Source organism: Ctenopharyngodon idella, chromosome 2, assembly GCF_019924925.1.
Source record: "Ctenopharyngodon idella isolate HZGC_01 chromosome 2, HZGC01, whole genome shotgun sequence".
NCBI classification, from domain to species: Eukaryota; Metazoa; Chordata; class Actinopteri; order Cypriniformes; family Xenocyprididae; genus Ctenopharyngodon; species Ctenopharyngodon idella.
In genome coordinates this window covers 16,268,923-16,281,472 of record NC_067221.1, presented here as the reverse complement: position 1 = coordinate 16,281,472, position 12,550 = coordinate 16,268,923, and the positions used below count along the sequence as shown (strand labels likewise).

At 34.9% G+C, this 12,550-nt stretch overlaps 1 protein-coding gene across 1 annotated transcript; it reads left to right on the top strand.

The window, feature by feature from the left end:
- The first annotated feature begins 2,723 nt into the window (after nt 1-2,723).
- LOC127497371 (olfactomedin-like protein 2B) lies at nt 2,724-10,570 on the top strand. Its single transcript, XM_051865797.1, has 8 exons — nt 2,724-3,263; nt 3,544-3,810; nt 4,017-4,124; nt 5,240-5,401; nt 5,855-6,044; nt 6,957-7,403; nt 7,513-7,689; nt 9,671-10,570. The coding sequence occupies exons 1-8, from the start codon at nt 3,120-3,122 to the stop codon at nt 10,258-10,260; spliced, it is 2,085 nt and encodes a 694-aa protein (XP_051721757.1). The 5' UTR covers nt 2,724-3,119; the 3' UTR covers nt 10,261-10,570.
- The last annotated feature ends 1,980 nt before the right edge of the window (nt 10,571-12,550 follow it).

Genomic DNA, 12,550 nt, shown 5'->3' with positions numbered 1-12,550 from the left:
CTGTATATTTCTATGGCATCGCTGTTGAAGAATAATTAGCTGGTGAAGTGAATTTACCTGTTGTAGAGTTAATGAAAGTTATCATTAGCATTGTTATGTTTAAAGCAGATGTTTTAACAAATGTCAGTAGACCGGGAAGATTTTAAAATGAGCAGTTCATTCATAAATACGAAAGATCGCTGTGGAAATATAAACCGGAAGTCAAAAGACAACGAGCGCAACGCTGAAAAGGGGCGGAGCTACATAAGGTCTATAGCAAAATAAGTTGCAGTCAGTTAAGATTAAACAAGCATTTGTGTGTGTGTGTGTGTGTGTGTGTGTGTGTGTGTTTGCCCTGCGTTACGGGGACCAAAATGTCCCCACAAAGATGGCAATATCCGAAATCCTTTTCCTTGTGGGGACATTTTTGGTTCCCATGAGGAAAACAGCTTATAAATCATACTATGTGATGTATTTTTTCTTTTTCATCTAAGAATGCAGAAAGTTTGAAAATCATTACGTCTATGGATTGTCCCCATAAAACATGAAAACCCAACATCTGTGTGTATTTTTAGACTCCACCTTACATGCTATAGAGAGAAAAAAAAACTCCACACTGGAACATTGCCAGGCTGTTGCAGATACTTGATATATGAAACAATAGACACCTGTGATGAAAAACATGACTTTTGATTAAAGACCTATAGCAGCATACTTGTAGGTGTGAGTCAATGTCAAGAACAGCTTCAGTGCCGGTTCACACTGCTAAAGGGCATTGTGCCTACACAATAGACTTTTGTTCAGAGCTGCCAAACTAAAAGAACCTTTCTCTTACAGACACTGACATATGGACATTCCCACAAAAATAATATGAAACGTAATGATCAAGCATTACTAAACACAAAGAGCTATCTGTCAGGCATTTTAGAGTGTCAGAGACACCCTAAAATCCATGAAAGCCATTGTGCTTATTTAATGTTAGACAGTTATGACAGTATTGGATTAGTATTTATACATCCATTTCATCATGATGCAATCATGTATAAGGAGTTGTGATGCATACATGTTTCAGCATTTACAATAAAACTACAGTGACTGCAAAAATGTATTTGGACACTTTTGTTACATTAGATACAAAATATCGAAGTGGCATCTGCAAAAAAAATCACATACTAGAACTTTTCTCAAAGCAGGTCTTATTCTTTTTAGAAATTTTTGCAGTGACTTCTAACTGCTCCCAATGTGATGTTAAGTAGTTTAAAGTAACTGCAGTAGTTTCAAGTAACTGCATGTTTCATAAATTTTGACAACCAGAAAGTGTAAATACTTTTTTGTATTCATTCTGAACTATATATCTTTTGGTTTATTGTCTGAAACCTAACAAACATTGTCTTCTTAATATTATTTTTGAATGTTTTGCTTGAAAAATGTACTTGCGTTGTCTTTCTTTGTATCTTTAGCTGCTCAGGTAGTCATGAATAACAAATTATATGCAATTTTTGGTAAGAAATGGTACTTCTGCTAAGTACATAAAAAAATCTGAGGGGAAAAAAACATTAGTAACAGTGCTCTAGTGGTGAATTAAGGTAATCCACTTTTGAATTCTTCAATTGACTGTTGTGTCACTTTAAAGGGATAGTTCACCCAAAAATAAAAATTCTGTCATCATTTACTCACCCTTTTCATTTACTTCCATAGTAGAAAAATAAATGCTATGGTAGTCGATGGGGGGCGAGATCTGTTTGGTTACTGACATTCTTCCAAATATCTTCCTTTTTGTACAGCAGAGCAAAGAAATTCATACAGGTTTGGAACTACTTGAGGGTGATTAAATGATGACAGAATTTTCATTTTTGGGTGAACCATCCCTTTAACTCTTACAAACAAATGACATCTCTCTGTAAGTGTCAAAATTTATAGATACATAACTTTGGCAAAAAAAAGTAGTTTGAAATTTAGCACAGTCTATATCCCCCTAATATAAGTGTGTGCATTGTGCAATAGTGAGAGCATGTGTATGTGAGAATGCATGAGAGAGGAAGAGACAGACTGATATGGAGGGAAGATTTATAATGAAAAATTAGTTGCATATCCTGTTTTATAGTCATATATGCAAGCATGACTAAATAACATTAAATTAGCGATGTAACATAAGCGTATCCCTGAATGTTTTTTTTTTTCTTAATCTTTAACGCTTAGTTGACTGTCCTAGAAAAGACAAACCATTTCTCACTTAAAAACATTGGATAAAGATACATCTTTTTTTATAGTAATACATAATAAATATATCAAATGAATGTTTGATACACATTTTGAACATTTTTTTAAATTTTGAAATATGAACACATTACCCAGTGTTAAAATAACCAAGTAGTCTTATATAATAATATTCTCACAGGTAATTTGCACATTAACATTTTCCCATTTGTTTTGATAACTTGCAATTCATCTAAATGGCAGTAGATGGCGTAAACGCTCTACTTCAGATGCAGCTTCATTGGCATTTGGAGTTTCTTTCAGTGAACCGTTGTGACTTGCAAAAAATAGGTAGATGTATTTTAACTCATAAACAACTAATTAATTTATCTAAAACCTCTAGCGAATTATCTCATAATTAAGACATAATTCATTTCCACAGAGAAATGCTTTTGAATACTTTACCATGAACTAAGGGCATTTTATGTTAATTATATCTGTGGCGTTTTTTGTTGTTGTTGTTTTGTTTTGTTTTTTGGGTAATGCATTTATTTATTGTAGAGCAGTTAAATGTTTGGGTCATTGATCCAATGGCAGAACTCCTCCCTGTCTTCAAACACTGCTTGAGGTTCCTGCCCACTGACTTCTGTTCATACTGCAGACCTTTTAAATATCCATTCATCACCGGCTATCCAACACACTAAAGGTCTTCTTCCCGTCTGTAAAAACCATAAGCAACTGCTTCACCAAAACTAGGACCCTTTTGACGTCACCAGGGGCACTTTTTACATCTTCATTAATTAATGGACTATTGATTGACAAATGGACATACATAGATTACATGAAGATTAATTGCATTTTTTCTTGGACGAACAGAAATTACTTATCCTTTACATTTTACTAAAATTGCTTTAGCAGCTCTTCTTGTCTGAATAATTTTTATAATGGGATTATTGTTTTTCATTTTTTGCTGTGGCGCTTTTTGTTTTACACGTGCAAATGTGACGGAGCAACAGACTGCTGACAATATAGAAAACCGTGCAACTCTAGAAGATGAAATGGACAATCAAGAAAACATCTTAACACAGGTATTTTTTCTTGGTTATCTACATTTTTAAAAATGAAATTGCATGAACATGTGATAGTGAGTGTATTTTACATTAATAATTGTATTACTAATATTTAATTTCTATGCAATAATTTATAAGTCCAGTATATGTCAAGTCATATATGTACATAATATAAGAATAAGAATAATAATCTATAAAGCATTATTTTAAAATACTTGAAAACTTTAATTAGGGTAATATATATATATATATATATATATATATATATATAAATAATAATGATTCCATTATTTAATAGCTCATTGGGGACTATGATAAAGTGAAGACTCTATCTGAGGGCTCAGACTGTCGGTGTAAATGTGTGGTAAGGCCTCTGAGCAGGAGCGCATGCAAGCGCATTGAAGAAGGCCATGCCAAGGCTGAGGACTTCTACACAGTGGAGACAGTCACTGCAGGACCCAGTTGCCAGAAGTGTGCCTGCATCGCCCCTCCGTCCGCTCTGAACCCCTGTGAGGGAGACTTCAGGTTTAAGAAGCTGCAAGAGGCTGGGCGGGATGATATCAAGGTAAAGGGAATCATCACAACAAAAACCAACTGCACTTGTTTTATTAGAGGATACCTAATATTACTGGATAATATAATTTTTATAACCAGACTTATCCTATTTATTTATTTGATGACTTGTTTTAGACTTAAATAAATCAGTAAGTATTATAAATAAATTCTATTAACCCTATTTTTTTTATTTTATGATCTTAATTAATGTTTCAGCTTTCAACCATAATGGACCTGCTAGAGGGAGCATTTTATGGGATGGACTTGTTAAAGCTTCACTCCGTCACAACAAAACTTCTGGAACGGGTTGATAATATAGAGAAAGTGAGTGCAATACAAATACTTGTTCTTAATACCAAATCCAAACATTAAAACAGTGGCTCTGATAAAAGTATATCAGTGTTGGGAAAAGTTACTTTTAAAAGTAATGCATTACAATATTGAGTTACTCCTTAGAAAGTAACTAATTGCATTACTTAGTTTCTTTTTATGGAAAGTAATGTGTTACATTACTTTTGCGTTACTTTTTCTCATCTGGGATGGGTTTGCTTGTTTGTTTTTAATAACAACAAAAATGTAAAGGCCACTAAATTTCACACCAAAAGTGAAATGAAAAAGCATCATGCTGAAAGAAATGCAAATTCGTGCCTATACAATAGAGGGCGCAGCTCAAACAAACCTTTCAGCTGTGCTGCCATTCTGGATTGAAGAAGAAGAAAGTTCAACACTCTTACTTCAGCAATAAAATGAGATTAAATACATAAAGTATATTTGTTTAATTTAATATATTTAATTATTGCAGGTTTGTGCAATACTCTGAGATTGCATTTCACTGTTTTTATTCATTTTGAGAAATACTGTTTTTGTGCAAGTGTAAATGCCTGCTCACATGTAGTCTAGAACTACAATAACCATCATGTTCACACAGCGCACACAACGCCTCGGCACTTACAATTTCTCTCAACATGGGGACAGGAGAGCTGTCAGTCAATACGTGGGAAACCAAAGTAACTTAGATATTTTGTTGTTACTTTTCTAGTTACTTGAAAAAAGTTATCTGATTACATAACTTAAGTTACTTGTAATGCATTGATAAATAAATAAATGAATTACCTGCTGTGTAGGCCATAACTAAAAAGTTTTTTTAGTGTTAGAAAAAAAAAAGTTAAGCCTCCTTTACCACATTAGCACCATCACAGGAAGACCAATCCAGTCATGGTACATTAAGAACAAGAACATGGGTGTCACATTATTTATTTTTTATTATACTGTTCCCCAAAACAACAATGTTGCTTCTGTGCACTATTCAGTATTACCACAGCAACAGAAATCACTGTGTGCTTTCAAATGTTGCCACTGGACAAAGGGGAATTGAGTTCAGGTGGTTTAGGCAGAACTGCCACCCATGGACATCTATTGTGTTTACATTCTCCCTACAGTCGTTTTCCGGAAACCTGACAAAGGAGAAAGTGAGCGTGAAAGGTGAAAAAGCACAGGGGAAGGGGCCTCGCACCAACCAACGGCAAGAGAAGAAGAAACGTCTCAGCGTGCTGGAGCCCTCACTGCAGAAGAATGTGGCAGCTGCATTTGCTCACACTGAGGTACAGTACAGATACAGCACACACTAGCACAATCCATTACAAATGCCTTAATATTTGTCGCACTTCACATAGATGACAAATAAACAACATAAAATGAATACGCACTGCAGATGTCATACATAAAATTTATGCAAAGGGCAGATCCACCAGCACTAAACCCTGCCCAGTTGAAAGAGTGGTCGAATTTACTGTTCCATTGAGCTTGAAGACATGTCAGTAGAGAAATAGTCGATTACATCCATACAACTTTCCCACAGCATGCTTAAGTCATTAATATGCCACAAATTCCTCCATCTCATCCAGAAGATTTATGCAACCACAAAATAGGAGGTTTGGAAAGAGACAATAATGCTGCTTATTTGATGCAGTAATTTGAAACAGTGATCAGGTTAATCACTTATATTTGTGAAGACAATAATTTAACTGACAATTTCACTGTTTATTCCTGACCAGAGGAAATATGAGGAGAAGTTTGTTGGGAATCAGGGCTCCAGCAAGCCTGTGCTGAAGAGAAGCAACTCTGGGGGTCAGGAGGAGCTGCATAAACCTGTAAAGACCAAAGCAGATCCCAATGGCATGACCATAAAAAGCATGACCTTCTACAAAGACGGCACAATGGAGGATAGTGCGGGGGAAGAACACAGTGAGTGTCCAACAGCTCATTTTACTCACCAGAATTTTTTACTTATGATTATATCCATTTTAAAATGTATGTTGTTACACTGGGACCTCAAGTTGCTGCTCTTATGTACTGTATGTATATGGTATATGAGGTATATGATATGAGGTATACAAAAAGGTATATGAAAATCAGAAAAACAACGGTACAAAACTGTGTACTTAACATCTTATATGAGGCAATGAACTACTGCAAATGACGTAATCAAATTAAAAGAATATATAATAACTATTAATTTATAGCCAACTGTGTGTATAAAATCAATAATTTAAAATTCATTGCAAAATATTTATGCATACAGTTTAAATAAACTACCATTTAAAAGTTTTGGTCAATGTTTTTTTTAAAAAGAAGTCTCTTTATGCTCAGCAGGGCTGCATTTATTTGACCAAAAATACAGTAAAACAGTAATATTGTAAAATATTATTACAAATAAAAACAACTGTTTTCTATTTCAATACATTTTAAAATCTTCAGTGTCACATGATCCTTCAGAAATCATTCTAATATGCTGATTTGGTGCTCAAGAAACATTTTTTATCAATTATTATTATCATCATTTTTTTCTGAACAGTTTTTCAGGATTCTTATATGAATAGGAAGTTTTTTTTTTATTTGAAATATAAATCTTTTGTAACATTATCAGTGTCTTTACTGTAATTTTTTGATCAATTGCTGAATAAAGTATTAATAAAAAAAAAACTTACTAAATGGCAGTGTAAATGTATAAGAAATGTGATGATGGAGGGAGACTTTTGCTCCATGAGGCTGGGTAGACATTCAGGATGCTGTACGACCCATTCTTTTCAGACTACAGGTGAAATGTTACAAACAAGTTAAACTAAGCATTTTACAGTATGTTTCTTCTCTCAATAGTTGCCACAGCAGTCCATGAGGTTGTAAGTGGTGAAGGCTCGGTGGATTTAATTATTGAGGACCAGCTCCATAAGCAAGAGCCACCTGTACCTGTTACAAGACCTGGAACTGCTGCAGCAGTGACCCAGACCCCCTTAATGAACCTCAACCAACAGAATGGAGACCCTACTGCTGCAAACATAACAAATGTGACAAAGCAAACTAAAGGAGAGACTGTAAAAGCCAAGAAGTCAGGCACAATAACAACAGCAAGGGCCATCCTGCCAGCCTCAATGACATTAACTACCACAACGACAACAAGCACTAAGACAGCGACCATCGCAACTCCTCTTGCAGTTCCAAAACAGCTGGCCAGTGTTACAGCACCCACAAGGAAGTCCAAACTTAGCTGGGATGAAGCTACAACTCAAAGAAGCACACAACCCTTAAAGAAGACCAAAGAACAAGGTAAGCTTTATTACAGATCCCGCTTTGAAGAAAATTAACTTAAAAAGTTTAGAGAGGCCATGTGACCTGTGATATATAGATTCTTCCTGTCTGGTTTTATTGTTTACAGGGATCTGCAAGGACACATTGGCAAGCATTGCTGATCCTGTTACACACAACACATACGGCAAGAATGAAGGTGCTTGGATGAAAGACCCAAAAGGCAACGGAAAAGTTATTTATGTGACCGACGACTACTCTGGGAATCAGCTTCTGGAATTCCGTGATATGGACACTTTTAAACAAGGTACATCTAACGTTAAAATAGTCATTTGAAGCATACTGTACTGTATATTTTCAACTTGGGGTCTGCTAGGGGGTCTGCAGAATTTTTCTGACAAAGTGTAAATTAAAAAAAAAAAAAAAACATTAAATCAAATTTTATATTCTTACAGTTGGAAACCATAACTGTAAAAAATAATAACAAATCTGTTTATACATTACTGTTCAAAAGCTTTAGGTTAGTAATTTTTTTTTAAAGAAATTAATACTTTTATTCAGCAAGGATGCATTTAACTGATCAAAAGTGACATTAAAGACATTTATAATGTTACAAAAATCTGTTTTTAAATCATTGCGCCTGCTGCACCCATGGTACGGCAGCAAAGTTCCTTGATTATTACGCCAGAATAAGAGTATAGTTCTTAGACATATCGGCCTAGAAAATCGCAACTTTTCATTTTCCGTCGGTCTTGGTACACGATGTAACTACAAAAGAGTCAAGTTTTAAATAGGAAAAATATAGAAACTCTTTGGTCATTTTTGTGAGAGATGCTAACGGTCTAATCACATTCAGTGAACTATGCTAAGCTATGCTAAAAGTGGTACCGCCAGACCCGGAGATCGGCTGAATGGATTTGAAAACGGTAAAACTCAACTGTTTAACTCTAGGGGAGTTGGAAAATGAGCCTATTTTCAAAAAAAAAGTGGAGTGTTCCTTTAAAATATATAACAGTTTTTTAAAATTGTAATAATATTTCACAATATTGCCCTTTTTAATGTATTTTTGGTCAAATAAATGCAGCCTTCTTTCAAAAACATTAATAAATCTTACTTAGATTTTTTTTAGTTTGAAACTGTTTCTCTTCACATTTATACAAATAGTAATTTAGTATAACGTAACATATAAAGTAATATAGCTACTTTAGTAACACTACAAAAAATGTACAGTAAACTTACAAAAACATCTTACAGATAATATCTGAATCATTTCAGCTACAGTAGTACAGTTAAATTTAAAAAGCTAATTATTCAATTTTGGAGACAACATATCTCAATATCATACTTTTTTTTCTCACATAGCATTAATGATTCTTTATACATGCAAATATACAAGGGTCATTGACGAATAAGGTTTTTTAAAAAAAGATTGTGGTTTTTATAATCAATTAACACTGCTTTTGTCATTTTTTTATAAGATGGACAAAATTTGTCACCAAAAAAGTAATTCGGTTTAACCAAAATTTCGGTTTTACTGAACTATACTTTTGGTTATACCGAATGACGATATTTTCAAACAATGCTAACAGGCTGATATCTAGCTAGCTAGCAAAAGGATAATCAAACAATTTATATTTAGCTTTTAAAATATTACAACATTTTCCATGTTTTATAGCAGATGTACCGAATGACCTGATGTTTCGGGACATGCGTTTGAGCGAGTGAAAACATGAATTTTTCAAATAGTTAAGAGAGAGTTTGTTACTTTGCTTCACGACCATGTGGTCCTTTGCAGGTGTCTGAATGATGTCACATCCTGTCACATGATATTGACCGCATGACTTGATCCATGCAAAATCTCATAACAAAGCAACGACTTCTACACATAATTTTAATACCTTTTTGCACTATGTTGATATATGATGTTATAAAATCATGCCAGAATAAAAAATATAAACATTTATTACATTTTAAGATATTTTAATCACAAATGAAATGGCTGTATTGGCTTTTGGATGGTTAAACCGAATGACATTTTGACACTTCAAAATCTTTAAAATACCTTTATATGTAGTAAAATATAATTAAAACCTTTTGGATTCAATAAAAGAGATCTAGTTGTACTACTTTACATACTTTGGATGTCATATCTTTGTTTTTTATTATTATTAAGGCCAGAAAATGACCCGTCATGTCATTGACCCACAAATGCCTTTATATTTTAAGAAGGGGGTCCCTTGCAACAGGATCAAGATGTATGACATTTGTTTCTCCTCTTTTTCTCATAGGGCAGTTTAGCAACACCTACAAAATCCCTTATAACTGGATTGGCACCGGTCATGTCGTCTACGGTGGCTCTTTCTTCTACAATAGAGCGTTTTCTCGTGATATAATCAGGTTTGATCTTCGTCTCCGATACGTAGCAGCCTGGACCACCCTTCATGACGCAGTATTAGAGGAGGCGGAGGGTTGGGGAGGACATTCAGACATTGACTTTAGTGTGGACGAGAGCGGGCTATGGTTAGTGTACCCAGCTCTGGACGAAGAGGGATTTCACCAGGAAGTGATCATCCTAAGCAAGCTTCAACCCTCTGACTTACAGAAAGTGAAGAGCTGGAGGACGGGCCTCAGGAGGAACTACTATGGTAACTGCTTCGTCATCTGCGGCGTTCTGTACGCCGTTGACAGTTTCGAGCGCACGCATGCCAATATTTCCTACGCGTTCGACACGCACACACACACCCAGATGATTCCCCGTCTCCCTTTTATAAACAACTACTCCCACACCACACAAATCGACTACAACCCTAAGGAACGTATGCTTTATGCGTGGGACAATGGCCATCAAGTGACCTACAATGTAATATTTGCTTATTAACAGTAATTTAACACTTTATTAAGGTACTGCGTGCAGCACTTTCTGTATAAAATAGTCAAATGATTGTGTCTAAGTGGGTTGTAGATCAGTCTACATGACAAATATTTTTATGAATATTTCATCAGGTCTTATTTTTTGTCTTTTTGTCTGTTGCATGTCTTTTGTAATTGCTTTTTTAGTGGATGCTTGTTATTCTCAAAGGGTTACAAAATATCATTGAGCTATTCATGACAAGGTTTTCACTGCTTTCTTGAAGTGTACATGTATGTTGTATATAATGTAATTTAAAATAAACCTTATAGCAAGCTCTTCTAAACCTGTGGAGTGTCATTGCCTCAGTCTAAAGTTATTTTAAGGTCAACATGAAACGTCATTCGCAAACAACCCAATAAACGTCCATAGTATGGTGTATTTCAGAGTTAAACAGGACATTTGTGGTTTCTGTTTAACAGGTGGCTGAATAGAAGGAGATATTCAAATTTGATGAAAGAATATGACAAACACTTTTATCTTTGGAATAACATGCACTGATGAATTTTGCACAAAAAGATAAGGAATGTGCATTAAATACATATATAAAGATTTCACATTGACTTTAGTGTACATCTGTATGTTATCAGAGTCAGCAAACTCTGCTGTAATCTCCACTTCCTTCCCTCTTTCCTCAGAGAAATTCCTATGAAAACCAGTTGAGAAAGATGAAGGGGCTGGACAGCACCTTGTGGAATTGATAAATATCAATAGACGATACCAAAATTTCAGTAGCCGGTACCAAAACCAGTAAAATGTCATGGTTCTCTGTGCCGATTTCGGTAGAGCAAAAATTGGAACTACTTAGTTTTAACAATTTAAAAAAAAAAAAATTTAACCAAGCCATTGCATCTTGCGTTCAACAGACAGTCAGTGATTGGCTACAAAGCTCAATACTTAAAAAAACATGTTGGAAATTGCTTTTAAATACTGACTTAACACCGATTAACACACTACAAAACACATTTAAATATATATATGTCCCTTAGCTCATGTATGATCAATCAAAGGCAGATCTGTGATCTGAATATCAGTTATAATAGAAGGCTATTAATAGTTATAATAAATAGTTATATTCTCAATGAAAACAGCATGCTCAGTCTTTCTCTTTATAAAACATGTGCAATCAGTTTCCTTTTTGGAAACCTTACTGTGAAAGTTAAAGCTGCTCCATTAATGTCAGTCTGGATTAGAACATGGCTTTATGAGTGAAAAAGACAAAACTCACTCAATCCCTGACAGAGTTTCAGTGTTAGACAAGCTGAAGTGACAGCTCTGAAATGTCATTGAAAGTCACTCCACATATATGTCAACTGAAAGAAAAAACATACACATGCCCCTAGTGGTTTAAATCGCATTGAAGCATCGTGAGAATGCTAGAAAACAAATTGGCTGTCCAGCAGGGTTGTGGGGAATCATTCAGACAACTACATATTAACAGGGCCCTGAATGGCAGCCACATCTGCAGAGCTTTGGAGAAGCAGGGCTTGAAACCCCGGAGGTCTCCACAGAGGCTTTACTTTGGCCAGGCCCACCGTCTGTCTGGGCGAGCTGACGGTGTCACGCTATATTCCGAGTTCATATGTTCACTCACTCTAATCTAAGCCAACACACTCATTCGTTCATGTTTTAACGTTGATGACGAGGTTCCCTATTCTTTTGAGTTAGTTAATATTGGTCTGACTTTATTCAGTTGGTTCAGCCTTTCTGTTGGATAGCTCAGAATTCTGTTACCATGAACCACAGACAAAAGACTTGCGTCAACCAAAGTCCAAAATTACCACTCATCAAGTGCCAAATGAAAGTAAAAATTGGCTTTCCTTAGTAAAGAAAACAGAGTCACTCTCCAGTTGGCCATAACTTCACCATTATGTGCTTTACCCTGTTAATAGTTTCCTGGTAGTGGGACACTTGGCACGCTGTTTTATTGCCTTTTTTCCCTATCACATATAATTAGGTCATTAGAAAATCATTTGAATCACTAAAAATGTATCCTGTGAAAACCGTTTTGTGTGCTAAATTTTTGTGATGAACTTCAAATATGGCTTTGATTTTCTAGCAGTTATTTGTAAAATTTTCTAACAAATTATTTTGTAAAATATATTATTTTGTTAAAAAAAAAAACATTCCGTAGATTTTCTTTATAGTAAACTTACAATTCTATACATTTTTCACACTTTTTTACACATTCAGTGCTTTCTCTTCTGCAATAACCTGCTGATTGTCTTCATTACCTCTTTCCCCGCCAGCATAAAAAAAA